Below are 27483 nucleotides of genomic sequence, written 5' to 3'. Positions count from 1 at the left end.
TGCCATGGTCAAGGTGTGTAGTGTGAAGCGGCGGGGCTGCGTCCTGCCACCCGGCTGCCGGCTAACTTTACACCCGAAATAATTACACGGAAACTGTATTCTTTTAAAACACTGCCTGGCCCATAGTTTCAGCCTCTTATTGGTTAATTCTCACATCTTCCTTTAACCCATATTTAATAATCTGGGTAGCACCACGAGGTGTGGCTTACCAGGAGAGATCTTAACCTGCATCCATCTCGGAGCGGAGCAGCATGGAGTCTCACTATCGTGACTGCCTGAAGCGTCTCTCCAACTCTACTTCCTTGTTCCCACAATTCTGTTCTGTCTACTCCACCTACCTAATTTTCTGTTCTTAAAGGGCCAAGGCAGTTTTCTTTATTAATTAACCAATGAAAGAAACATAGACAGATAACTCTCCTCCATCATTTCCCCTTTTTCTGTTTAAACAAAAAAGAAAGGCTTCAACTTTAACATAGCAAAATTACATATAACAAAACAGTTATCAAGCAAGTATTACAGTTACAATATTTAAATCTATTTTATCTTTTATCATAACTAAGGAAAGCTATAACTATCTATTTATTCTTCAACTCCATCAAAGACTCCAGAAGGATATAATATTACCTAAGTAAACAAGAAGTAAGTAACTTTTAAACTCTAGAAATGACAGAGACAACTCGCTGCCTGGACAGTCACCCAAAGTTCCTCTGTACCGTTGGGGCATCCATCTTCGGGCTTCAGGCCCACAGTATCCAGCAGACATTTCCATGAAGCAGAAAAATTACAAAGACAGTTCAGTCACTTTCTGCTGTGTCCTGCAGAACGTCTCGCAGACTCTTTCATGAATCAGGAACCCTGACAGACCATCTCACCTTTAGGCAAGTTTAGCAGTCCTCTTTCTGTGGGTTCCTTGTGTCCAGTTTATGCAACAGTCCAGGCAAGAGCAGTTTCTTGCCCAAATGGCTAACAAACTCCATAAGTAGCCTCTTCGATGCCCATCTTCCTCTTGAAGTAGATTGGTGCTGCCAGGAGCAGACGTGTCTCATTGTCATGAAAAACCCTAAGTTATTAAAACATTAAATGCCATATTCTGCAGTCTTTGAAAGATATGAAGAATGCCTATCTGAAATATATCTATGCACATCTAGAAAATGACTAACATGACTACAAGCTTGACTATTAATCGATGATTATCCATTAACAACCTATATTTCCTAATAATACATTACATTCTTTAAAATGAACTACAATCACAATAGCTTAATCAAAATCAGAAATACATATACATATAACAAATTGACCTTAAAATCCATACCAATGCAAATTATTCATATCTATATCATATCCCCCTTTAAATGTAAAAGAACATTTATAAACAATATTTGGGAATGTGGGCGCAGTTATTTCTCTCCAAACTGCTTCCTGCTGAGTGGGGGCGTTGTTATTTAGGTCTTTCATGGTATAACCTGTGTGCTAGGTTCCTCTCAGTTGGCAGTTGAGTGAAGTAATTTTTTGAAGATGTTCACAGCAACCTTTCAGGAGGGCGTGGTCTATCATACTATATTGGGATAGAAGCAATCCACAGAGTCTCGTCCTCTGTGAAAACAAAAGAAGAAACTCTTTTCCAAAGCATCATGTTCTTAGATCCAAATCCTGAAGTCATACCATTAAAATGTCCATTCTGGTCTAGACTGGCAGCCCATATAATGAAATGTCTCTCTGTACTTAGCTCCTTTACAGTCAAAAAAATCAAAGAAAACACAACAAAATACATAATCCAGACTCTCTGTGAATTTTCCATTTTTATGCGGCTTATTTTCATTCTATCACTTTACTTTATTCTGTCTCTTTAAAGACTTTAGCCTTTTTTTAGGCATTAACTTTATTTTTTATATTTTCTTCTTCTTTCTCTCAAGCCTACATACATTCATCCAACACTGTGACTCATTTAAAAGTCTTTTTTATGTCTGAATCTGTCCTATTGTGAATCTGTAATTTTTTTACTGTCGAGAAACTTGTTTGATTTGAGCCTTTACATTGCTAAGCGCTTAAGACTCTAAGCTGTGACATTCCTAGGTCAAAAACAGGTACTGCGGGCTTGCCCCGCCCAGTCCAACATGGCGGAGCCGCTTGTGACTCTTAATCGGTTGCACCTCTGAGCTGCAGAGCCGCTGGGCTGTTCTGGATGTTGGCTCCACCTCTCTCCAATTTCAAAATGGAGGATGTACCATTTTCTACTAGCTCTGGGGCCTCCAGGTAGGAGCCACACTCAGCACTTTAATTCTGAGACTGAGTGTGTGGCACAGAAACTCATTTCATCCAAGTTACAGCCAAATCTGACGCGCAGAGTACCGTGCAGCCTGGAAACATCGGCAGAAATCCGCCATGCTCTCCCACTCGCCTAAGCCTGATTCCGCCATGTGCCCAGGTGCAGGCGGGGAGCAGTGAGCCATTGGCATGGTCTCAGAGCACTTTCTTTCCCATCCCAAGCGGGCACACAAACATCTAGTCCATAAAGGCCACTGAAATGCTTTAAAGCCAGAGTTCGCACTGGCAGCACAGCACCAGGAAGCCGCGTTTTAAAATGACTCAGCTTTTTCTCTGCCGCTATTGCCAAAACAGGAAATCTCTCTATGGCACGTCCAGGCAAACAGCAAAAAGCTGTGTTAAACTCTCTCTCCTTTATTTAAAGCCCTCTCAGGTTAAAAACCTGAGTGGATTTAGTCACCACGGTGGAGCGCCAATCTGTAGTGTGAAGCGGCGGGGCTGTGTCCTGCCACCCAGCCGCCGGCTAGCTTTACACCCGAAATAATTACACGGAAACTGTATTCTTTTAAAACACTGCCTGGCCCATAGTTTCAGCCTCTTATTGGTTAACTCTCACATCTTCCTTTAACCCATATTTAGTAATCTGGGTAGCACCACGAGGTGTGGCTTACCAGGAGAGATCTTAACCTGCATCCATCTCGGAGCGGAGCAGCATGGAGTCTCACTATCGTGACTGCCTGAAGCGTCTCTCCAACTCTACTTCCTTGTTCCCACAATTCTGTTCTGTCTACTCCACCTACCTAATTTTCTGTTCTTAAAGGGCCAAGGCAGTTTTCTTTATTAATTAACCAATGAAAGAAACATAGACAGATAACTCTCCTCCATAAAAGGTGTCTCTTTGCAGTAATAGAAACCCTAACTACAATAGTGACAAAAGTAACCAAACAGCCTCCACTGTCTGAAATTGTTGTAATTTTATTATCAAAAACAAATCTTAATTGGCCAGTCACAAAAAGAATAGAAACAGATATCTACTTTAATCCATTAATAAATAAACTTAGTGAGTTGAGAATGTTTCAAGTCTCAGGCAAATCTTTGTTCTTTTTCACCTGTGAGCATCAAAAATTAAATTATTTTTCTTTTCTATGTATGGGTGTTTTGCCTGCATGTACTTCATGTATGCAGTTGCCCCTGGAGGTGAGAAGAGAGTACTGAATCCCCTGGGACTAAAGTTGAAGCACTATGTGGATGCTTGGATTAAACCCCAGGTCCTCTGGCAGAGCAGCCAGTGCTTTTAAGTGCTGAAGCATCTCTCCAGCCCTCTACTGGAATGCCTTACTTTTGTATTCCATCTCTACTTATTGCTCCATATTGGACTGGATTACAGCACAAAAGAGCAGCAATTTGAACCTCTGCTAGCTACTAATGGGAGAAGGTACAAGACCCTTTGTTTATAAGCAACAAAGCAATTGTACACTAAGCACGTGAATTGGTATCAGGAATACAAAAGCAAAATCCCATCTTCAGTTCTTATGTTGCACTCTCCTCTGAGGACTACAAAGCAGTATAGAAGCTGTGTCTTTGGGTTTCTACTGCTGTGAAGAGACACCATGATCATGGCAAATCTTATAAGGTAAATAATTGTGGTATTTTGCTTACAGTTTTAGAGACACAGTCCACTACCATCATGGTGGGGAGCATGTTGCATGCAGGCAGATGTGGTGCTGCAGAAGGAGCTAAGAGTCCTACATCTTGTAGGAAACAGGAAACACTGGGTGGTGTCCTGAGCTTAGGATATCTCAAAGCCCAACCTCACAGTGACACACTTCCTCCAAGTCCAACCTCACAGTGACACACTTCTTCCTAGAAGGCTAAATCCATTCCACCAAAAGTGTACCTCCTAATAGTGCCACTTTCTATGAGATTATTGGGGCTAATTACATTCAGATTATCACAAGTCAGTTGGTCACAGAGTACCAACAGCTCTGGTGTGTTTGTTTTTTGACAGACTGAATGATGTACTCCTAAAAGTTATATTCACTCAGAATCTTGCAATGTGGCCTTAAATGGGAAATGGTTATTACAGGTGAATCGGATTTCAATATGGGCAGAACAGATCATATAATTCAATGGTCAGGGTCATGGTAGGAGGGAAATTTGACTGCAGAACCATGCACAAGGGATGGCAATGTGAAGAACACCTAGAAAGGATATTATGGGATAACAGGCTCAGAGTACTGAGAAATGTCTCCACAAGAATAGGGACAACAAAGTCACCAGAAGCTAGGAAAGAGGGATAGGTGGCCATCTAAGTAGACCTAACCGTGCCTATCTTGAGCCATTGGGTTTTCCTGTAGAACTGCTCAGAAAAATCATTAATAGCAGATATCAGCCCCCTGAGGTGTGAAATAACAGGTCCCCATGGTGAAGCTACTTTGTACATGAAACTTTACGATGGTAATACCCTACTAACTTCTCCTGTTACACCATTTTCTGTGGGGTAAGTCTGTACAGAGAGCTGAATAGGAGGAACTTGTAGCTTTATGCCCAAAGCTTCCCCAAGTCCTGCTCCAAGTACTTCACAAATAGTAGCAGTGGAAACGAAGGCGTTAACAATCTGAAGGATCCACAGGGGCAGGGAAGGAAATTTAATGAGAAGTTCATCTGCTCCCAAAAGCCACTGCTGTTCTCCAGGTTATTGTTGCCCTGGAGGGATGTGTTACCTATAGCACCCAGTTTTCCCATTTGTCACAATTATCGCAGAATGGATTTTTTCATGAAATATCTCAATTATTTGAAGTAAGAGACTATTCAAGATAAAATGAAGCATACATTTAGTACTAGGCAACATTTGCTCAGACCTCACAATGAGGGCATGATTGATACACTCTATGAGACCCCTGGTTGAGAGGATGCATGCCTTAACAGTACCTAAGGTATCACTGGCAGGCCCTAGAGCTTACAGTCCATGCACATCTGGACCCAAGCCACATGTGGCAATGCTACCATTCCACCAGTTTTCTTCAGCTGACAAGTAGCAATGCTTAACATTATGTAAGCTACGTTTTAAGAAACACTAACTCACCTTGTAATATATAAACCTATTATTTCATTTTTGGGCTTCCAACATTGAAGTGTGGTTTTTAGAATATATCACATATAAAAGAGCGACAAAGATGGTTATAATCTTTTTCTATTTATTAAAAGGATGTTATCTCTTCATAACCCTTCCCCCTTTTGCAGAAGGAAAAGTAGCTTTCTAGGTTGTAATGTAAAGAGATTTAATTACAAGGAAATATTTCAAAGTGACTCGCAGGCAAATGAGGATGCCCTGTCTCTCTCCCTAGCAGCAGGGCTTCCACGCACAACTGCTCCTAAGAATTACAGGTCACCATTCTGGGAACAGCCTTCCCTTTGGGGTGATAGAATATTGTGGAGTCGGCAGCTTTTGTCATCTGTTACTAAAGCCCCCCAAAAGAAAAGATTCAGCATTTTTAAAGGTCCCCTGTCCCCAGACTATTTTTGATTTACAGGGCTGACAAGGTCAGCTCTTCAATGGCTGCAACCCAGAGCCTCAGACTAAGAAAGAAAGAAAGATTTAATTTATCTCGTTGTTCCAGATCTGCTCCTCTCCTCCCACATCAGAAACCCCTGGTGACAGGAGGGGAGCAAACACTTCTGTGTGTTGCAGGTAATTTACTGTGTTGTGAATTAGATGACCTCTCCTCATGTAGAGACAATTGAGTTCCGTGTCACACCCTTGTTTTTATTACTTGATACTTTATCATCTTTGACTTTTCTCTGCTGTTATCAGTGATGTCTTCAAAAGCCTGCTGGTAGGTCAGGAGTGAACTATTCTAAGTCAGGGATGGATTTACATTTTTCAATCCTTTTTATCTGGTTCCTTCACTATTCATAAGCCCTAGGAGGAGCTCAGAGTTCAACTTCAACCTCGGGGTCAATCAATAGCCTAAAATGGAAAAGCTCACATGAGATGCAACACAAAGAAAATGTTGCAGTCTCATTGAGAGGGGCTAGAGAGATGGCGTAGGTGTTAAGGACACTACACTTGCTCTTACAGAGGAGCCAGGTTCATTTCCCAGCACCCATATAGGGACTCCAATCCTTCTGTAACTCTAGTTCTGGGGACCCAGTGCCCTCTTCTGACCTCTGTAGTCACCAGGCACACACACGTATATATGGGACACATGCAGGCAAAACTATCACACACGTAAAAACATTAAATAATAAATAAAACATTTTTAAATTTTATGAAAATGAATATAGAATGACTCTTTAAAGAACTTGGTTGTTATTTTATTTTGTTTTCCTTTTTTGAAAGTTGCCATGACATCCAACTTAAAACAAGTGTCTAAATAAATATTAATATTGAATGTTATCTCAAAAGTTCTTTGGGATTGTCCAAATAGTACCTCCTAAAATAAGGGTGATTTCTTGACTCCAAAACACAGAGATTAAAACTATGATTCATTCAGTAAAAATGGCTATCATGAAAGCATGGGGTCTGAATTCAGATCCTGTACTCTCTTGCAAAAGTCAGATAGCGTGTATGCAACTTCTTCTGAGGAACTGAACTGCAGAAAGGAAGGAAGAAACAGAAGGGCCCCTTTAGCTCATCACTTAGCCAGCCCCCTGAGTCCATATAAAGCCTTCCTCAACCCCGCGGGAGTTCCTCCGTGTTGGTGGCTACGGCCTAACCCATGGGGGCGGGTGGGCCAGCCGGGGAAATGGCGGTTGCAGGTCCCTGGAACGCGGGGCTGAGGGGCGAGAAGGCGTGCCCCACGTTGGAATGCCAAAATGATGCAGGAGATTTGAAATAACCAAAAATAGTCCTTTTAGAATAAATCAGTTTTAATAAAAGGAGAAAGAGGGACACACTTACAAAGCCAAAGCTCCAGCGAAGCAGAGAGTCAAGGGGGGGGGGGGGGGGAACAGGGGCGTCTATCCCCAACCTGGTTCTTTTTAAAGGTACCTTTCTCCCCTGGGGCAGCCACGCCCCTGAACGCAGGTATTGGTCCAGCTGCCCCAACAGGGGATGGGTGACATGCAGGTGCAGGGACTCAAAGGCACAGTGTCATTGAAAAGCCCACCCTGGATGGGTGGCAACTCATGAAAGCTGCAATCCAGGAGCTCTATGCATGACTTGTAGGGGAGTCTATAGATCCAAGAGTATCTTCTCCAGGAAGGGGGACAGTTCAGAGTTTTGTCCCCAGACAGCTGTTTCTTGCTTCTTTCATCATGGAGTGGAACCTTGTAAAACCTGTAAGTTTCAGATCTTCTTTTCCTACTTGTGAGGGTGTTTGATTTCTGCATCTCATTAGCCTTCTTCCAGGATAGAATATTTCATTTAGGAAGGAATTGCCATGTGACAAAGGCTTGCCATCTGGGGGGTGGTTATTAAATATCCACGAATGGCACTCATATTTCATCACTATTCTGTGACAACTTAGTGTCACCTGTATGCATTGTTAAACGGCAAAACTACTCACCTGTTGTCTTCACGTGAGCCGTCCTTTTTAGATACTTGGAACAATAGGACCAGGAGGGATGTAGCACTCCACTGCTGAGAACAATTGGTTGATTCACCTATTAGGTTTGTTTGATATGCCACACATTTTTTTCTCACTACTGCTAAACTTACCAACAACCTACAAGACATAGTTCTTAGTAGTCTGTTTACTCAAATAAAAAAACTTGAGTACAGAGAAACAGCTTTACTCAAAATGACACAGCTCAGGAACAGGAATGAGATTTGAGCTTAGATTCTGCATTTGTCTTCTTAGTCATTGAACTATATTGTAAGAGAACCACGCTGAGAACATCAGATTACCCACTAATGTGAACTGCCCAGAGGAAAGATAAAGCCGGAGCACGATGACATGACTTAGTGAAGGCTGCTGAGGTTGTCCCACCTACAAACGATCTCTCTCATTGGCATCCCCTCGCATGAATTCTAATATCCCAGTCTCTTTTTGCCTTCTTTTGCTTTTTACTTCTTTGTAAATAACATTGGGAGGGGCAAATTGACTTAGACTGGTTCTCAACAAGAGATAGAATTTGTCCTCTCCCCAGGACATGCTCCCTTAAGCCTCTTTAATGATCAGAACATGGGGGGAGAGTGGGCCTTAAAGACCCCTCGTATTCTGTTTGGTGTCCTTCCCAAAGGCTAAGAATCATCTAGTCCAAAATATCACTTCTGAAAAAGTTGAGCTTCCCTATCTTTGAGCATAAAAATAATGTAGTCAGTTTTATAGACTTGCAATGTATCAGGGTCAGTCTGGGGCCTAAGTAATTTTATGGGAAGTACTCTGCCTCCTTTCTGATCCATAGATTTGCATGGTACAGTTTAGTTTAGGCCAAAGCTTTAGGATTTTGGAACTGCACTGCTATTGTTTTAATTGAAACAATCTATTAGTAGACCTTTGAGCATTGAAAGTATTCCTCTGTTTACTATGCCCCAGGCTTGTCTACCTCATGTTAGATGAAGTCATATCCAAAATATGAATGCTACCCTATTTACTGAGTTATTACACCGACATTTCTCAATTTCCAGCAAATTGTCTCATAAATAGGAATATGATTAAGTCCTTGAAGACTATTTTTCTTATTATTGAGGTAATTAAGATGTGATCGCCATTCTGCTTTTATCAGTACATCTCCTCTCTGGTAAATAAAGAATCAAATGCTTCTGGGTGAGGAACCGTGCGTGCCTCTGAGAGTGAGTAAGCCAAAGGCTTCCAGTTGGCATCTCTGAGTTTCAACTGAGGCTTTGATGTGGCTGGAGCAAGAATACTTTTTAAATAATAAAGCTTTGAGGAATTTTATTAAAGGAAGTAGTACCTATGTATAAAACTAATAGGAACTTCATTATTATTTACCACATTTTTTGTACATTATAATGGTCATTTTTCTGACATTTTCTCACATGTACATGATGTATTTTGATCGCATTCACTTCCTATTACTCTTTCCTGTCACTCCTACTCCAGCTAATGTCCTTCCTCTTCCAGATTCTCCTTCTTTCTACCTTCATGTCCTCTGTATATGACTCAATGATTTTCATTAAGGTTGTTCACAGGAATATGAGTAATGGCTTATTTAAAAGAGCTCCGGTACCTTATCGGTGCCTGTACCTCTAAAGAAAACATCCCTCTCTCACACACATTCACCACTGACTGAGTACAAATCCACAGGGAAAGGTGCCTCCCCCCTCCCATGGCACGTGTTGATGGATTAAACCTTACATGGAGTTTGTGTAGATATCTTTTATATCTTTATAATGCCATCCCTGTTGAAGCTTAAGCTTTGTTGGTTTTAGTTCATATATCCTTCTTTGCCTGGGTGGTTTAGAAACAGAAGTCTCCAATGAGCAGCTCCTTTCCTCTTTGTTTTGCAGATAGGTCCTGTGCCTAGTTTTAAGGCTCCTTCCTCTTGTGTGATTCTGACTCAAACTCATTAGGACCACAACCATTGCTGAGGGCAGGTTTTGGTTATGTTGAGAACTTTGCTTTAATTGAGTCTCCATAGGTTTTGTGGCTTGTAAAACATGAAATATACAATTACCAAGGAAGCCCTTTCAGCACAGCTGCCAGGAGCTACTACCACCAACATGGCTTTTTCACCTCCACAGGGGGTCTATCTCAGCCGAGAAGCCACTGTCCCTGGCTCCAGGCCTCCAGCAGAAAGCAACTTTGCCACAGACACCATCCCCTGGTACAGACCACCCAGCCACAACACTCTAGCTGCCTCTCCATTGATTTGAGATGACTCCATTTATTTATAGGCTGACTTAACTACAATATAAAATGAAAGTACTAAGGAGGGAACGGTCTATCCCAACCCGCCATATATAGAAGGTCTATCCCAACCCGCCATAAATAGAAGGTCTATCCCAACCCGCCATATATAGAAGGGACTAAATAAAAGTTCATGTTTAAAGATAAAAGAGGCCAGGTGGTTTAGTACTCACCTGTAAGCCCAGAAATGTGATCAAAAATACATAAATACAAGGCCAGCCTGGTCTACACAGTGAGACACTTTCTCAAAAAACCAAATAACAAAGCAAAATAAAACAAGAACAAATCAATTGATTAATAATCAACAAACAAAAAGATGAAGGATACTACTACCTGATAAATACCAGGGAACATGTAAGAAACAGAACTTGTTCTTCCCAAGAGCCAATCGGGTTTGCTTAATAAGTTCAGTCTCATAGACAAGGAGACCAAAGGTTACACAGCTGAGCAAGCAGAACTGGCATGTGTGATGTGTGAACACTCATCTTTGTGATTCCACCATCCTTTGTTAAGCTTTCCACATTCTGGCTAACACGCTCATAGAATCTGGAACAGGTCCCGAGAAAAGCTATGGCTTTGTTATCTGAAAAATAGTAAACACCGTGTCTGCAACATGATAAATTTAAATCTTCAGTTATGTTTATTAAAAATAAAAAATCCCAATCAAAAGTTTTGTTAAGTGAAATTCTTCCCATTCTAGATCCTCAGCTGGGATATTTACAAGCACCTAGTGACTTAGCAACTTGAAATTCCCATAACATATGTCAATTCTTAGAATAGAATTTGCTTATATACCTATTCATTCTACCACTTAGCAACAATTTATAGGGCAGTTAGCCTACTTTATGCAGCATGCTAGATGCAAGTTAAATCATAAGATGAACACTGTCCCTGCTCTCAGAAGATACAGAACAACAAACAAGTAACCAATAAAGGGAGGTAATGCCTAGGTCTGACAGAATAGCAAGTCCGAAGGGCCTGGGGCTGGAACTCTGGGAACTTGTAAGGACCAGTGTCACTAAAGGTTATTGAAAGCAAAAAAAAAAAAAGTAAGAGAACAATGTGTGTGTGTGTGTGCGTGTGTGTGTATGTGTGTGCAAAAGAGAGAGAGGGAGAGGGAGAGGGAGAGGGAGAGAGAGAGAGAGAGAGAGAGAGAGAGAGAGAGAGAGAGAGAGAGAGAGAGAGAGAGCGAGAGAGCGAGCTCATGGCTCATGAGGGTGTAAGGGAGGCCAGGGGTAAACCTTGATTAGTCTTCACATGCTGGCCGATTTAGTTTTTAAGACAAAGTCTCATATTCACTGGGAGCTCATTGGGCAAGCTAGACTGGTTGACCAACCTCTGACAAAAGTACTGCTAGAATTACAAACCTATGACACCTGACCCAGCTCTTTCCACATTGGTTCTGGGAATGGAACTCGGGTCCTCACAGTTCCATGGCAAGCATTTCACCAATTAAGCTATATCCTCAATGCACTTTTCTAATTTTTCATTAGTAGTTTTAAAACTAATGGTGGTCTTTAAGATTCCCTTTGCATTGTATTGTCAAGAGTTATTACAGAATAAGAAATAGCTACAACCAATTTAATATTCATAATTGCTATTCTAAGCAAAGTTTGAGACTTTTTAGCAAGACAAATAGGGAAATCATTAAACACAAGACACATCTCAATAATGTTCATGCATATCTAGACAAACTCCTAAAGAAAGCAGACAAGGCTGTCAAATGATGTAACTATGATTTACAATGTGACAGGCAACGGAATGACAGAAATCATTTCTCATGAGATAAACTTCACATCTTGCTTATTTACTTTGCTTTCAGAGTTACCATTTCTGAAGATGGAAACCTCAGAATCATCAATGTGACTAAATCGGATGCGGGAAGTTATACCTGTATAGCCACGAACCATTTCGGAACTGCCAGCAGTACTGGGAATGTGGTCGTGAAAGGTAATGGCTAACTCAAAGAACTCATATGTCTTCACTTCTAATAATAGAATCTATAGACGTGGCAGTGTTCATATTAATATGTATAGATATCACTGTTGCTAGATTAATTCATCACAGCAAGCATGATATGATTAACAATTCTTTGGGAACCGTTGGTAATGAATATGATTGAAAGACTATCTCCTTTCAGCGTTATCCAATACAATTTGAGAGTTACAGCCATTGTATCTATTATAGTATTGTAACGAATGTTATCTGCAGTCCTTTAATTAAATTTCTTTCAAGTCTCTATAGGTTTGAAATTCATGTCTAGGAACCCTGTGCTAACAAATTAAAAACCCATGATTCAAGTACTATTTTTAGCAAACATTGTTTAAACAATGACACCGGCAGTTTTACAAAGAGCAGCCTGGGTATTCAGAGATATGGATATGGCTTCTCCAGGTAATAAAGGGTTTTGATCACCTCTGTGCATTGCTTAAGTCACCCAGCCATCCCTGTCAGTTTTAAGGAAATAAAATGTCCCTCATCTTTTAGTCTGGGTGCTTTGTATTTCACAACTGAACGTCCTTTATGCTCTTAGCATAGCATAGGATGTGAAACTGTCCCAACACCAGGTTGATGGCATTGTTGGAAGTGTTGAGAATTAAAAAGGATGAGATCTTAATTTACATTTCATTTGAATTTCTATCACCTTGTGTCTTGCACAGTCAGTCTTAGGATTTTTTTTTTTTCAGTTGCAGGAGACATACTAGTGCTTTGAATAAAAATAACACTCAGCGTGGTGACTTGGTGGAGGTCACCACAAATGGATGGACTTAAGCCCAGAAATCTGACTTCGAGTTCTCCCTGGATCTACAAGAAAAAATTTGAGGCCATTTTTGCCCTGCTGATGTGCACTGCATTCTGATGAGTCACTTCAGACTCTTTCTTACTGACCTATTTGTAGCTTCGTTTCTGAAGTAAAACAGCCTAAGGCAAGCAAAAATATTCAAAAAGAATATTTACCTCAATTATAACTTAAGCATGAAGCTAAAAAAAAGATCACCTAATTATCTATGTCAGGGTCATTGGAAGTTGACGATTTTCTGTCATCTTAAAAAGATTTTTTTTTAATCACGAATATACTTATCTGTCCAGATGGAGAATTTGAAGTCAAAAAGAGTTAGGGGTGGGTCTGCGTTTAGATGGGCTCCAGCTATTTTGGTTTATTAATTCTTCTCTAGGCCAGTAGAATAGGCATACGACTGTGGGTTCACTCTGTTTTACAGATTAAAGGTAAAAGAGAGTAGCTAATATTTAGAGCATAGAGCTCCAGCTAGAAGCCTTTGTTAATGTATGGTTATGTCAGATGCCGGAGGAAATGTAGTGATTGAGTTGGACCGAAATAGAGAGCCCAGGCTTTCAGAGATGGTTAGTAGTCAAGCTTGGGCTTATTAGGATGACATCCCACTTATGTAGATGTAAGTGAATTTCAGAACACTGTGTTAAATTATGATTAAAGACCAAGATTAAAATCAAAGAGATGTGCCTAAGTTTCATTTCTTCCACTTACAATTTCTATGACCTTGGATGTGATTAGTAGCCTACTTGGAGGAAATAGCCGTGCTGGCCTCTTTGGCATGGTTTCTACAGTGCGGTGATCCACATTAAGTGATAAGCATGAAGGCCTGAAAATAGTGGTGGTTGTTATTGTTGTTGACATTGTTGTTGTTCATATTATAGTAAAATGGCTAGGCACGCATTCTAAATCACTGAAGACTTATTGAAGTTTCTAATCCAGCACAACTATTAGAAAGGGAAAGTGAGATGGGGATTATAGATACACATAGAAATCATATTTCCCTGCTACACTGTGGGGAGCAGGGTATTTTCCCATCAGCGTTCACATGCTGAGGTACCACCAGAAAGATGGAGAAATGATTCCCAACCATATCTGCAGTTCTCTGCTGCTGTCTTGTATGAAACCACAGAGTGAAGCTTCCAGAAATGCCATGATGAAGCCTATCATGGCCACCCCATATTTGATATAAATATAAATATTGCTGAGATGATGGCTTTTACTTATCTTCGCAAACTTATTTATTTCTTGCCATCTAATAAGATGGGAACAGTAATTCCTCAACTATATATAGTACATGAATTCCAGGGAGTTCAAAGTCCAGTGTTTTAGTTATAGTAACCATTTATGTGTTTCAGTGTGTATTAGGATAACAGTCATTTTCTGTCAATAGCAATGAATTTTTAAAAACTGCTAAAATACATTTAATTAAGAAAGCATACTTAAAAGTCAAAACCATGAAGGGTTCATTCACTGAAACTTTACCTGAGCTAATGGGAGCTCACCAACTCCAGCTGGACTGGGAAGGAACAAGCATAGGACCAAACTAGTCTCTCTGAATGAGGTTGACAGTTGTATGGCTGGGGCAGAGTGAAGGGCCACTGGCGGTAGCAATGGGATTTATCTCTACTGTATGTACTGGCTTTTGGGATCCTATTCTCTTTGGATGTATACCTTGCTCAGCCTAGATGTAGTAGAAAGGGCCTTGGACCTTCCATAAAGCAAAGTGCCTTACCCTCTCTTAGGATTAGAGGGGTGTGGGGTGGGAGGGTGTGTGGAGGGAATGGGAGGAGGGGAGGGAGTGAGAACTCCCCAAAGTAGTGAGTATGGTGTGTATGACTGAATATGGGTACTACACCCCCAGAGCCAATTTTCGAGTGAAATCTAGTGGATTTAGGACCTATGATAGGGTTAGGATAGCCTGACTATGAACAAAGGTGTCTTCATAGAGCATTCTGACTAGAAGTACTGGGCTGATGTGGCTCCATCAGTACAGTGGTAGTCGTGCAAGCATAAGGACCTACATTCCGTCCCCAGAATACAAATTTTAAGAGCAACGCCTAGTGACATACAATTGTAATTCCCAAGCAGGGGTGACCCTCGGGTTTCCCAACAGTTCAAGCCACTTGGTCTAACACTGTCTCAAGGAAACAGGGTGGACAGCCCCCAGAGAACAGCACTGGATGTCTGTCTCTGGCCTTCACATGCATGTCATATACAATATATATGCCCACCTTCATAGACATGTACATCCCACATGTATGTATACCTGTGCATTCAAGAACATGTGCACATGCACAGAGAAAAAACAGCTCCAAATTTCGACATGCTTATAATACCAGCACTTGGGAGGCTGAGGCAAGATGATCAGTGTTTCAAGGCTAGCCTTGGCTATATAAAGAGTTTGAGGCTAGCCTGAACTACAAGAGTCACTGTCTCAGGAAACACAACAAATAACATAAAATTTTCAGAACAATAAGAAAAAGAGGAAGGCCTGGGAGAGGAGGAACGTGGGACCTATAAAGCAAAGGAGGCAGACATGCTCATGTGTGAACAGTAAGGCCAGGGTGTCCCAGCTAAGAAGCCCCTTGCCCAGTTGGAGTCCAGGTGCTTAAGTGGTTTCCCTGAGTTTGGTCACTGGCACTTACATATAATCGACTTCTCCACCAAGTCCCTCTGATTCTTGTGTTGTTGGGATATGGGGATGGGGTTACGAACTTCCCAGGAATAAGGTCCCAGACGATAATAGTTTTGTTACTTTACGTAAGGTTCAAGGTTACTAGGAAGCTTCCATGTTTTTGGTGGTTGAGTCTGATTTTCATTGGTGTTAAGTCCCATGTGTAGTGTGGACTCTCTGCTGCCAAGTCTCTACCAAGGACATTCATATAAACTGAGAAATCTGTTCAATAAAGTACAATAAAGGCAGAGGAAAAAATCATTCTGAACTGTGCCAAGTACTCAATCCCACAGCAAATACTCAAGCCTATACCTTTAGTACAACTGTAGCCACTTAGCCTGAAATATGACATCCTTCTGTATTTTAATTCACTTTCCAGATCTACAAAGAGACTGATTTATCAGAGACGTTGCTCTCTAACCTTAAAGTGTGCTTCTGTTCACTTTGATCTCCTCATATGTCTGGGATTAGAACTCTGGGAAGGTCAGACACCAGAACACATTTTCCCCCAGCCTTTTTACAAATTGTGTAATTGTGTCATTAACCAGTCTTTGAAAATTCAATTCTCTTACTTACGGAGTCTGGCCCAGTTATTTGGAGAGAGGCTGAAGGTAGATATTTTCAGACAAGGGGTCAGTAAGTAGGGGAGGAGAAGGGGACACATCCTCTACATGAGACAGGAGGCTTAAAATAAGTCCCTGGCAAGTATCCATCTAAGGGATAATGATTCTGATTATGCACAAGCAGGCTTCCAGACTGTGGGATTCTGACAGGCACCCAGGAGACTTTTTATTATTCTCCTACCATCTGAATTTTTAAGTTTTACTGATTTTATTTTTGATGCTAGTTGTGGCATATTTGGAATTTGTTGGTTGTTTAACCCTAAGCAAAAACACTTCTCAAATCAGACTCCCCAGAGAATATTCTACTTACCTTTAAACAAAGATATGCATTTATGTCAATGTTATTAAGTTCTATAAGAAGAGCCAGCTGCCTTTACAAGCAGGACTGGACTAAATCATTTTTAACTTTATACCCGTGTATTTTTTTTCTTTGTAACAGCCCTAGCTGTCCTTAACTAACTCTGCAGACCTTTTTAAGTTTTTTATTCATGTCATATACCAACCCAACCACAGTTCTCCCTCATTTTCTTTCTCCTATTCCCTCCCATCTCCTCTCTAATCCCCCTCCATCCACTCCTCCATAAGGGTAAGGCCTCCCATGGGGAGTCAACAAAGCCTGGCAAATTAAGTTGAGTCAGGACCAAGCCCCTCCACTCTGCATCAAGGTTGAGCAAGCCATCCCAGCATAGGGAATGGGCTCCAAAACGTCAGCTCATGCACAGCAGAAATAGATCCTTTTCCCACTGCCAGAGGTCCCTCAAACAGACAATGCTACACAACTGTTGCCCACATGTAGAGGGCCTAATTTGGTCCCATGGTCCCATGCAGGCTCCCCAGCTGTCAATCTAGATTCCGTGAGTTTCCACGAGCTCGGGTCATCTGTCTCTGTGAATTACCCCATCATGATCTTGATGCCCCCACACCCCTTGCCCATATAGTCCATCTTACCTCTCAACTGGACTCCTGGAGCTTGGCCTGATGCTTGGTTGTGGATCTCTGCATCTGCCTCCATCAGTTTCTGAATGAAGGTTCTATGATGACAGTTAGGGTAGTCACTAATCTGATGACAGGGCCAGACCAGTTCAGGTTTCCTCTCCACTATTGCTAGGAATTTTAGCTGTGGTCATCCTTGTGGATTCTTGAGATTTCCCTAGCACCAAGTTTCTCCCTAACCCCATATTGGTTTCCTATATCAAGACATTTCATTCATTGCTCTCCCACTCCATCCTTCCTGCAACTCAACCATCCTGTTCCTTCATGTTCTCATCCCCCATTCCCTTCCTTCTACCACCCCACTACCCAGTTTACCCAGGAGATTTCATTCATTGCATGGCAGGTATCTTAGCTATACAGGTTTTATATGACAAGTATTTTTGTCACAGGCACAAAGCAGAGCACCTATGAGTGTTTGTCATAGCTGTGGATGGACAAGATAGCCATGGTAGTAACAACCCTATCTATTATTGATCATCCCCAAGTCTCAGCATGAAATGCAGGCTATTAAGCCATGGATGTGATGTGGTTATCATAGCTCCAAAGGTATCCTCCCACAAATGAAGGACATTGTCCGTGTCCTTTAGCAGTAAAAATTGAGTAAAGTACTTCATGAGAACATGGGTCTCTGGGCCTTGTTCCTAACCTTCTACATATATACTCTAGGAATAAGACCTGAAAAAAAAGAACCTTCATGTTAAATCATCACTCCAACTGATCTCTATGCTCACTGTTGGAGAATATAAGTGAATATATTAATTTGCATACCATGATCAATGGTGTTTTTGTATACCCCAAAGCTAAGAATAATAGTCATATATTTAAGTCATTGGGGAAATAAAATAAAATGATATTTTTGAATGTGGAAGTTTTATGAAATTGATATTTCAATTTTCATACATAAAGTTTAGTTAGAAATCAAGTAGGCCATTTATTTACATAACTTTACTTTCAAACTGTAGGAAGCATGTAAAGTTGCTCAAACACAAACTTTGCTTCTTGGCCTATAAGACCTTAAATATTTATTATTCAACCCTTTGGACATCTGTGAATACTTTCTTTGGATAATTTTTCCTTGACCAACCCTTCAAAGCTTGGAGTGAGACATCCTATAACCAAGTCATACACTATTCTGCTTGCATCTCATGCTAACCTTCAATGCAGGAAATTCCCATTAGATGAACAACTACCATTGGTAGAGACATTTCCTTTCTAGGACATTAGTCTCACTCCAGAATCAGGAGAGTGAGCTTCATAGTTTGGATATATGTTGAAAATACAGAGAGGCAATAGGTAATTAACTTTCATGGCATGAAAACTTTGACCAGTCACCAAACAATGTATTCAGTTTAATTCTATAGGATTTGTAGAACTTCATATAGTTACAAGAAATAGTTGGCTAGGAAGACCCTACAATGTGCAGAACACTCACTGGGGTTCTTTAACACACACCTCCCACTGTGACCAGGCTCATCCAGCTGAACTTCTGCCTTCTTCTTTTCCCAGGTTGTTCCTTTACTAATGTATTGAGATACTAACTTTTGAGATAGGTCGACATAAAAGTTTAACATAATTTCACCTCAGTGCTGAGTTCTTTCTGTTCATCCCTTTGTGTTAATTCATTGCACAGACTCATTTCATAATAAAACCAAAATTACTGTTTGCTTCATGGAGCTATAATAGAAGTGAAGCTATCTGTAGACCTTCACTCAGACCCGATATACTCCCAAAGAAAAGTTAATTTTGCATTTGTTTCCAATCCTGCATGCTGAAGATGCTCCAGTGATCGAGCGAACATTCAATTGATTGTTTGTTTCCTTGAGAGACAAAGTGATCATTGTTCATCTCATCAAAACTTCAGTCATGTTTAGAAATAGCAGCTTCCTCAAGCACATTCATCTGTGTGTGAGTATATGTGTAGTGATTCCAACACATATGTACATGTATAGTATAAGTTTATATATAATCTTATAAATATACCCACACATTGAAGAAAGAAAATAAAATTTCTTCCCAGCACCATAGGTTGTGAATAATATCTCCAGTGTGGGCTATATAAAATTGGTCTTCTGTATTAATTCAATTGGAAATTGAGAAATTTCAACCGTCTCCTCTATAGAGAGATGTGTGGAAAATATAGTCTTTTCAGTTGGAGCCATTTTGCAAGGAAAAGCATCTGAAACAACCCACATCTTACATGTAAAATTATTCAAAGTTTTGTACAGATCTGACTGAAGATCAATCAGAAATCAGTAACTAACAATGACGTTTGGCTGCTAACACACAACAAAAGCTTTTAACATTAGACCCATATAATAGAATACATTTTGACCTAATTAGATGTCTTCCATTGGAACCAATTATTTCCAGGCGATAATTAAGGCCCTTCCTAATAGGATTAGCACTATTTATGACCCAAGGCACCTAAAGTAGGAAGGAAAAGTTTGTTGGTTAGACGTGCTAAATACTAATTATGACAGATTCTTCCATAGGACAGTGGCCAGGCTATATCAGTAGTAGATTCTACTAGTATCTAAAATAGTTTTTTTTTTTTTTAAAAAGTGTAGGCAGTTGTACCTCATGTTCTGCCCATGTTCAGAGTTACTTAGTATATTTGGAAATCTAATGGCACAGGACATAATGATTTTCTCTGACATTCATGGAGACCTTGACAATGGCAACATAGATTTCACAAACTATGTGACTTCCACAGTAATAGTTGTAGAGATAGTGGTTGCTCTTTTAGCCAAATTTCTTGTGAAAGAGACTTTGTAGCACGGAGATTTAAGTTTATGAAAGTTGCATTCCAGGAGAACCTTCCCCAAGTGCATACTTCTGTATCCTTGTCCTATGAGGAAAACAGCATCCCTTGATTTGTATTTTTTTATACCCACTGTGTTCTCTCTTTGACCCATTAGCATCTGGGCCAAAGCTAAGCATCACCATCACATCCGTGTTTTGGCATAAAGGACAATTGTGGGCCAGTTAGTTTGTAAGGAAGCATCACCTTCATCACTCATAACCACGAAAATACATTTAAACATTCAACTTATTTCATATAAGATAAGCAAAAGATAACAATAGCTTCGTTGATGAGCATGAAAGGAAAATGGTACTCAAACATCTGGAATGCTATTCACCTTCGACCAGGTAGACACGTGAATAATGAAGTTAACAAAATATAATCACTATGAAGCAGAAATTCCGTTTCTGGGAACTTACCCTGGAGAAAGTCACAGATAGGTGCTCTAGAAATGCAAAGAAAAAGAGAGTAACAATCCAGGTAAAGACTAACAGTATGCGAGGTATTATTTAATTCATGCATTATGGCTAAATGCCAATTTAATATAAAATTATGCCATGTATTTTTATTATTTATTTATTTTTATTAAAAATTTCTGCCTCCTCCCCTCCTCCCATTTACCCCTGCTCCCCCAGCTCCCCTTCCCCCTCCCTCTCCAGTCTAAAGAGCAGTCAGGGTTCCTTGTCCTGTGGGAAGTCCAAGGTCCTCCCCCCTCCATCCAGGTCTAGGAAGGTGAGCATGCCATGTAATTTTTAAACAAAAAAATACATATGCAACATAAACATAAATGGGAAAAGGAACCTTGCATGTTCTTTTATGGAAGTTTTTAGCAGTGTTACTCATAAACTTTTTGTATAAAATTTTATATATATATATATATATATATATATATATATATAGAGAGAGAGAGAGAGAGAGAGAGAGAGAGAGAGAGAAAGGGTAAAGGTATATGAAGATGTGCTTTCGACAGCTAATTCCAGAAGTGAGTACTGGCAAATTGCTGCCACAGTTCTGAAACATCACAAATTTGAATAGTCACATCAGAACTTCATACCACAGCTGACCTCATCTAGACAACAGCTCTGAATTTTCTATTTCTCGACCCTGTATTTTGTAGACCAGACGTAACTTTTATACTTATAGTACTTAACCTGCTCCATGCAATTGCTTTCTTTTGTGGTTATAAAAAAAAGTAGGATAAAATAATGGATTACTTTTTTCTTAATGAACATTTACCAGTTAGAATTAGACAAACAAACAAACAAAGGCACCACAATATGACTCTCGAGCTTCATTAAATGGGAAACACATAATTAATTTCCTTTCCAGCCATTCAACGACACTTGTGTTGTACTGATTCCGTTTAATTGAACTTATTACCACAAGCAGATAATAAGAAATATATTGAAGATATCCATCTGGCTTGCATCGGAAAACTCACATTTCATTCTTCATGGCTGTCATAGGCCATACTAATTGCCTCATTTCAGTTGGTTTACAATCAGTATGATTTAGCTATTAATGCAATAAAATTCTTACTAGAGAGGAAGTTGATATTAAAAGCATAGATCTCTGACCTACCTCTGCTATCACTTCTGCACACATCCTTGGCATTATTAAAGTTATATATTTTTAAGCACATAAATAAAAATCCATCTCTTTCTTGCACGCATCTCTTTAGGTTACATCAGTCATCTTTCCACGAAGCTATTCCACTACCCAAGGACAGACATGGTTTATGTTGGGCTTTTCAGTTCATTAAATGTTTACTTCCTTCCTTAGCAGAAATGGATTTTAAATGGCTAATTGTTTAATAAATAGAAACAAGAGCAAAATTAGCCACCCTAACTCCACTCCTTCTCTGAACTTCATGTGGTTTCTTGCTTTGTCAGACAGGCAGTTTTTGTGGGCACATGATGTCTCCGAAGCAGAGGGCATGTAGAGTGTGTATGCTTGTGTTAAATGACCCCACAGCTTTTGTTAGAGAGGTGGCCCCATGGATAGAAGGTTATAACACCTGCTTCCAACTCTGAAAGAGGTTTGGTCTTTTACAAACCCTGAACCAGAAAGGAAATGTGTCCAAATACTTCACAAGTAACTCCAACCTTCCTTTCTTGGCATTTGTTTTCTGCTCCAGCGGCAAGAAGGGTATGATTCTCCCAAAGGAGCAGCCTCACCGAACCATGATTGAATTTCTCTGGCTGTCATAGGCAATCAGATCTTAGAAAAACATCCCAAAGACTCTAGGCCTTGAGGTTAAATACAGAATCTGACCAAGATGAAAGCAAGTTAATTAACATTTCCATCATCTCTGTGTGATTTACTTTAGCAGGGGCCATTTCTAAAAGGTTAAAATGGTTTTCTCTGTTATCCATCCATTTGAGGAGCTGAAAGGAGGTTCTGGGTTCACGGTGTAAGAGAGGAAATGTGGGCAGAACACTGAGCGCAGCAGTGACTTTTCACGTGGCCTTCTCGCAGGTCTGTAATCAGTGTGCACAAGTGCAAGGTATGTTATTAAGTGAAGATTAGCAATGTCTGCTTTGAAGATTTTCCAAACTGGAGAACATGTCAGCTGTCATCTTACTAACTTTCCCTCTTCAGAAGTTTGTAGGAGCAGGAAAATCTTGGAGTCTACTTTACCAATTAAGATGCACAGAGGCTAATCAACAGCACCTTCTCCTCCCTCTAGTTGCTCTTAAACACTCCCCTATCATTCCTGATACAATGTTTGTCTGTCTCCATTGGCTTTGTATACAATATAGGAAGAACATCTGATCACTGTGCTGTTTGCCTCAGCTTTCCATAATGCATAAGACAAAGAATATTTAAGAATAATGACCAGTATTGTTGCTGAAGAGACTCTTTAATGCAGTTCCAATATGTGAGGATAACCAGGTACACAGTACCTAGTTATCTCTTTCACAGGCTACTGTGAGCCACAATCCTGAGCATTAGAACAGTATGGGAGCTTCCAAAGAAAACATACAACTCCTGACTGTTCCCCATGCTCACGTTGCCAGAAGATCCATTTGTAGTAGGGAGGAGGCCGCTTGTTTGTTCCTGGCCGCTTAGCCCCAAAATACCACACAGATACTGTGTTAATTAAATCACTGCTTGGCCCATTAGCTCTAGCTTCTTATTGACTCACTCTTACACCTGAATTTAACCCATTTCTAGTAATCTGTGTATCGCCACGTGACTGTGGCTTACCCAATAAAGTTCCATCCAGCTCCAGAGGGGCTACATGGCTTCTCTCTGATTCTACCCTTCTTCCTCCCAGCATTCAGTTTAGTTTTCCCCACCTACCTAAGTTCTGCCCTGCTATAGGTGCAAAGCAGTTTCTTTATTAATTAATGGTAGTCACACCACACAGAGGGAAATCCCACATCATGGGAACTTTCCTTTTTAACTAGGTTTCCAAAGAATGTCTTTGAGCAAAAGCTGCAAGGTTAGGAGTTAATGACATAGGGGTGGATGATAGGCAGAAAAAGGTGGATTCAAAGAGTACATGTAGTTAATTTCCTCATTGCAATGACAGCATACCAGACAAAAGCAACTTAAGGAAGGATGGCTTACAGTTTGATGGTATAGTCCATCACAGAGGAAAGCCATGGCATCAGGAGCCGGGAGCTCAAGATGGCAGGGTCACACTGTATTCACAGGAAGCAGAGACAGATGAATGTGTCTGGTCGGCTTGGTTTCTCCTTTTTATTTAGTCTGGGGCTCCATGCATTGATTTTTTTTCCCACATTTAGAATGTATCTTTCTTCCCCAGTTAAGCCAGTCTAGTCCCTTTCACACACGCCCAGAGGTTTGTCTACAAGAGGATTCTAGAGTTGGTAAAGTTGGCAATCCATATTAACCATTGCAGCATACAAGGGACAGGAACTAAGGAGAATGAACAACAAACAAAGGAAGGAAAAGTGAAAACTAATCAAAAATTAACAGAACAATAAAATCCGTAATGTCAAGGAAAGTAAAAGCAAGGATAGACATGGCTCAGAAGTTGAGAGCATTTGATCTGTAATCATGAGTACTGGTGTTCCTTTGGCTCCAAGTACCAATACAACAAACTCCCAACACACCTGTAACCTTAACTCCTAGCTGTGGAGCAGTCAGGAAGATTTCTGGGGCTCACTAGCTTCCAGGATAGCAGAGAAAACATGAGCCCCAGGTTCAGGGAGAGATCCTGACACAGAAGAGTAAATGAGAACACTAGCCATCCTCTTCTGACCTTCATGCATGTGCACAGGCATGCACACAATCATATACATGTTCAAAAACTCACACACAGAAATAAATATCTGTTGTAGAAAGTAGGGTCTGGAGAGATGGCTCAGCAGTTGAAAGAACTTGCTTCTTTGGCAGAGAGTCCTAGTTTGATTTTCAGCACCCAGGTTAAGTAGATCCCAAAAGCCTGTAACTCAAGCTAGAAGGAACCTGATACCTTCTTCTGAACACCACAAACACCTGAACTCATGTGCACAAACCCACACACGTGTACACAAATGTATATAATAATAAAAATAAGTCTTAGCAAAGATGAAGAACTAAAAAATAAAAGTAATGCCAAACAGAGGAACTTCATGTACTAACCTAAAGGCAAGGTACTTCCTGAATCTACACGTGAGACATGGAGCTGGGTGGAGGCTGCAAGTGGAATCGGGAGTTAGCATGAAGACACACTCTGCTAAAAAGAACAAAAATGCCACAATTGTGTCTAACGCCTTATATGCTAATCTTAAAAATATTTTAGAGCTTCAAGGAAAAGACAGTACAAAACTGAGGTGAGCTCACATCCATAGGTGAAGGCACTGGGCATACTCTGAGAGCTAAGGACAGCAGAGGCATTAGTGGTTTTAATTTCTTGTTAATCAAAATAAAACAGATTCTATGAACTGGGGCTAACTGATCTTGACAAAATTTCAAGGGAAATTTTATATCTTTGAGGAAAATTTTGAAAGTGATTAATAAAAACATACAATTTTTAAGTTATTAGTCATATAATATTTTTATTATTAATTATGCAAAATCTATAAATTATTTATTTATAGAAATAAAAGAAATAGATAATTCCATCATTTAAAGAGATCCATTTTTTTAAGTTTTGTTTTAGAACAGGTGAAAGTGGATGGACATCCTCCAGAAACTTTTCCAGAGAATAACTTAATCATTTGTATAACTAAGCCAGTTAGTACAGTACACTCTTTAAAAAAAATAATAATTTGCTTATGTTTATGTATGTGTGTGGGTATGTATATATGAACGTGGGCATCCTCAGGAACCAGAAAAGGGGTGTCAGATCCCTGGAGCTGGAATTGGGGGTGTCTGTGAGCCACCTGATCTAGGTCCTGGGAAGCAAACTCAAGTGGTCTGTTTGAACAGCATGTGCTCTTAACCTCAGAGCCATCTCTAGTCCCCAGTCCCCCTTTTGCAATACTGTTGTGTTTCAGGTTAAAATTTTGTCATGGCTAGTATAGAAGACAGCAATATCAATGGTGGACGTAGACCTCTAGTTATTGCTTCCTTCCTTCAACCTTTTGCTATTGAAATTTCTTATCAGCAGCACTGGGCATTGCTGATAACATGCAGAGTGAAATCTGATCATATGAATCACTAGGGGATAGATTAAATGACAGAATCAGCATTCAGAATTACCTTGGAAAGATCATCTTGGGAGCCAAATGTGACAAGTTTCATTTTAATCATCATAAATATGGATTTGCATTCAGATTCTAAGCTCATGATGAATTTCAGGGTCAGGCTTGTGTTAGAGGTTTTAGTTGACCATAAAGCAATTGATGGCTCAATTACACTCTATGCTTTCTAAAAATGCAAATTAAATCTAGAATGTAATACAGTACCCTAAGCAAAAGAGTGAAACCTTTAAGATCCACCATAGCACTCAAGGCAATAAAATCAGGAAAGGATATTGCTTTTAATTCCAGATAGACATTAAGATTTGAAATCAGCTTTTAAGAGTGGCATCTGGGATAACAATAAAAGGAACAGTTATGGGAAGTCAGACTGGCTAAGCTACAAAAGATGCACAGAGGACAGAAGGGGGAGGGATGGTCATTATTTACGGACATTTAAAGATCTATGAAACTCTAGGTGACCTGAGAGGGCAGGAGCAGAGGAGATGGGAGGTAGCTACAGGGGCTTATTCATGTCGAGTAAAAGGTAAAAATCTGCAAACAAGTAGACCACTAAAATATAAAATTCCTGATTTTTCTATTGTTGTTGGCATTCATTTGAGGATGGCCCTCTGCTCTGGGGAAACCCTGCAAAAAGAATCCATACATCAGAGGGAATATGCAGTCTGAGTGGCCTATTGAGGGAATTTTTCTATTCAACCCAGCTTTCTCAGGACCTTTCCTGAATAAACATTGACCCGTGAGCCCTCCCCATCTGTTTCTGAAGTGCTAGCATCCAGTGATTTTTGATCTCTGCACTAAAGTTTTCCTAACCCCTGAGAAATGTGTGCTCCTATTTATAATTGACTTTGTTTTTTTCCCCAGACTCTTACAGGACTTTTTCTTTCCTTCTGGCTTCAATTTAGCCCTTACCAGCAATGCAGTATGTGTTATTAAAAGCAAAGCTTGTTCTGTAATAGGAATAATACTGTCTCAAGTAGCATATTCTAAAATAGTATCCAGTAAAAGTTTCTCTTTTATATTTAATCATGTGTTGGGGCTCTGTGGATTCCAGTGAATAATAACCTGTTCGAATGTCTAGGCTTAGAACAAGTTAAGAGTAACCCATACAATTAGGCAGATGCCAATCATAATTAACTGCGCTACTTTGATTATTTCATTATCAAGTTATTAGGTAACCTAAACTGAGCATGTTAAGGATGTTAGAAAACTGGCTGTTCCAACTCTGTATGTATGATTCCACACTGTATCTGCATTATCTGCATTTCTCTCCAGCATCTCTAATAAGAGGTGATCAGTGGGAAAGAGACTCAGTTATCTGCATGGACGTGGGCTTCCCAGCAGCAGCCTGTGGTTAATTGGGACAAGAAAACACAAGTCATTATCTTTGAGAAATCTGCAGCAAATGGAGGCAGGTTGTCACCTCTCACCAGGAAACAAATTAGTCCTGTCTGTACAAAGACTTTGTCTTTCCCAGCTGCTGGCTGGGGATTCGTGTCAACTGCCAAACCAATGAGGACACTGTAGATTAGTGGTGTTGAAATCATGGTCACAAAACACCCATGGACCCATTTTCTCGTTTTCATGAATATTTCTAACTGATTGAGTGGTGCGCATGAAGGACACAGTTTGTGCGAAGCCTCAGCTTCAGACAATCAAGGTGTCATTTTCCGGCTGAAATCATTAGTGAGCCATCTTCTGCAGAGAAGTTCTTGTACAACGGAGGGAAAGGCCATCAATTATGAACTACCTCTTGGTTAACTTACCTTTGCAGACTGCCATCAGGGAAAGTGTGCACTTCAACATTTTAGTACAGGAGAGAAACAATAAAACCGAAGATACTGTGCTAGGTTC

General features: G+C 40.2%; 1 protein-coding gene across 1 annotated transcript in view; it reads left to right on the top strand.

Annotated features, from left to right (window-relative positions):
• The window catches only part of Cntn4 (contactin 4), a 353211-nt gene that overhangs the window by 260675 nt on the left and 65053 nt on the right, over nt 1–27483 (top strand). The window contains exon 10 of the mRNA XM_038319285.1: nt 11908–12035. Coding sequence (XP_038175213.1) covers nt 11908–12035 — 128 coding nt within the window. The remainder of the gene's footprint in view (nt 1–11907; nt 12036–27483) is intronic.

The sequence above is a fragment of the Arvicola amphibius genome, chromosome 2, assembly GCF_903992535.2.
Source record: "Arvicola amphibius chromosome 2, mArvAmp1.2, whole genome shotgun sequence".
NCBI lineage: Eukaryota > Metazoa > Chordata > Mammalia > Rodentia > Cricetidae > Arvicola > Arvicola amphibius.
Note: the sequence above shows the minus strand (reverse complement) of the source record. Positions and strands in the feature narration are given on the sequence as shown.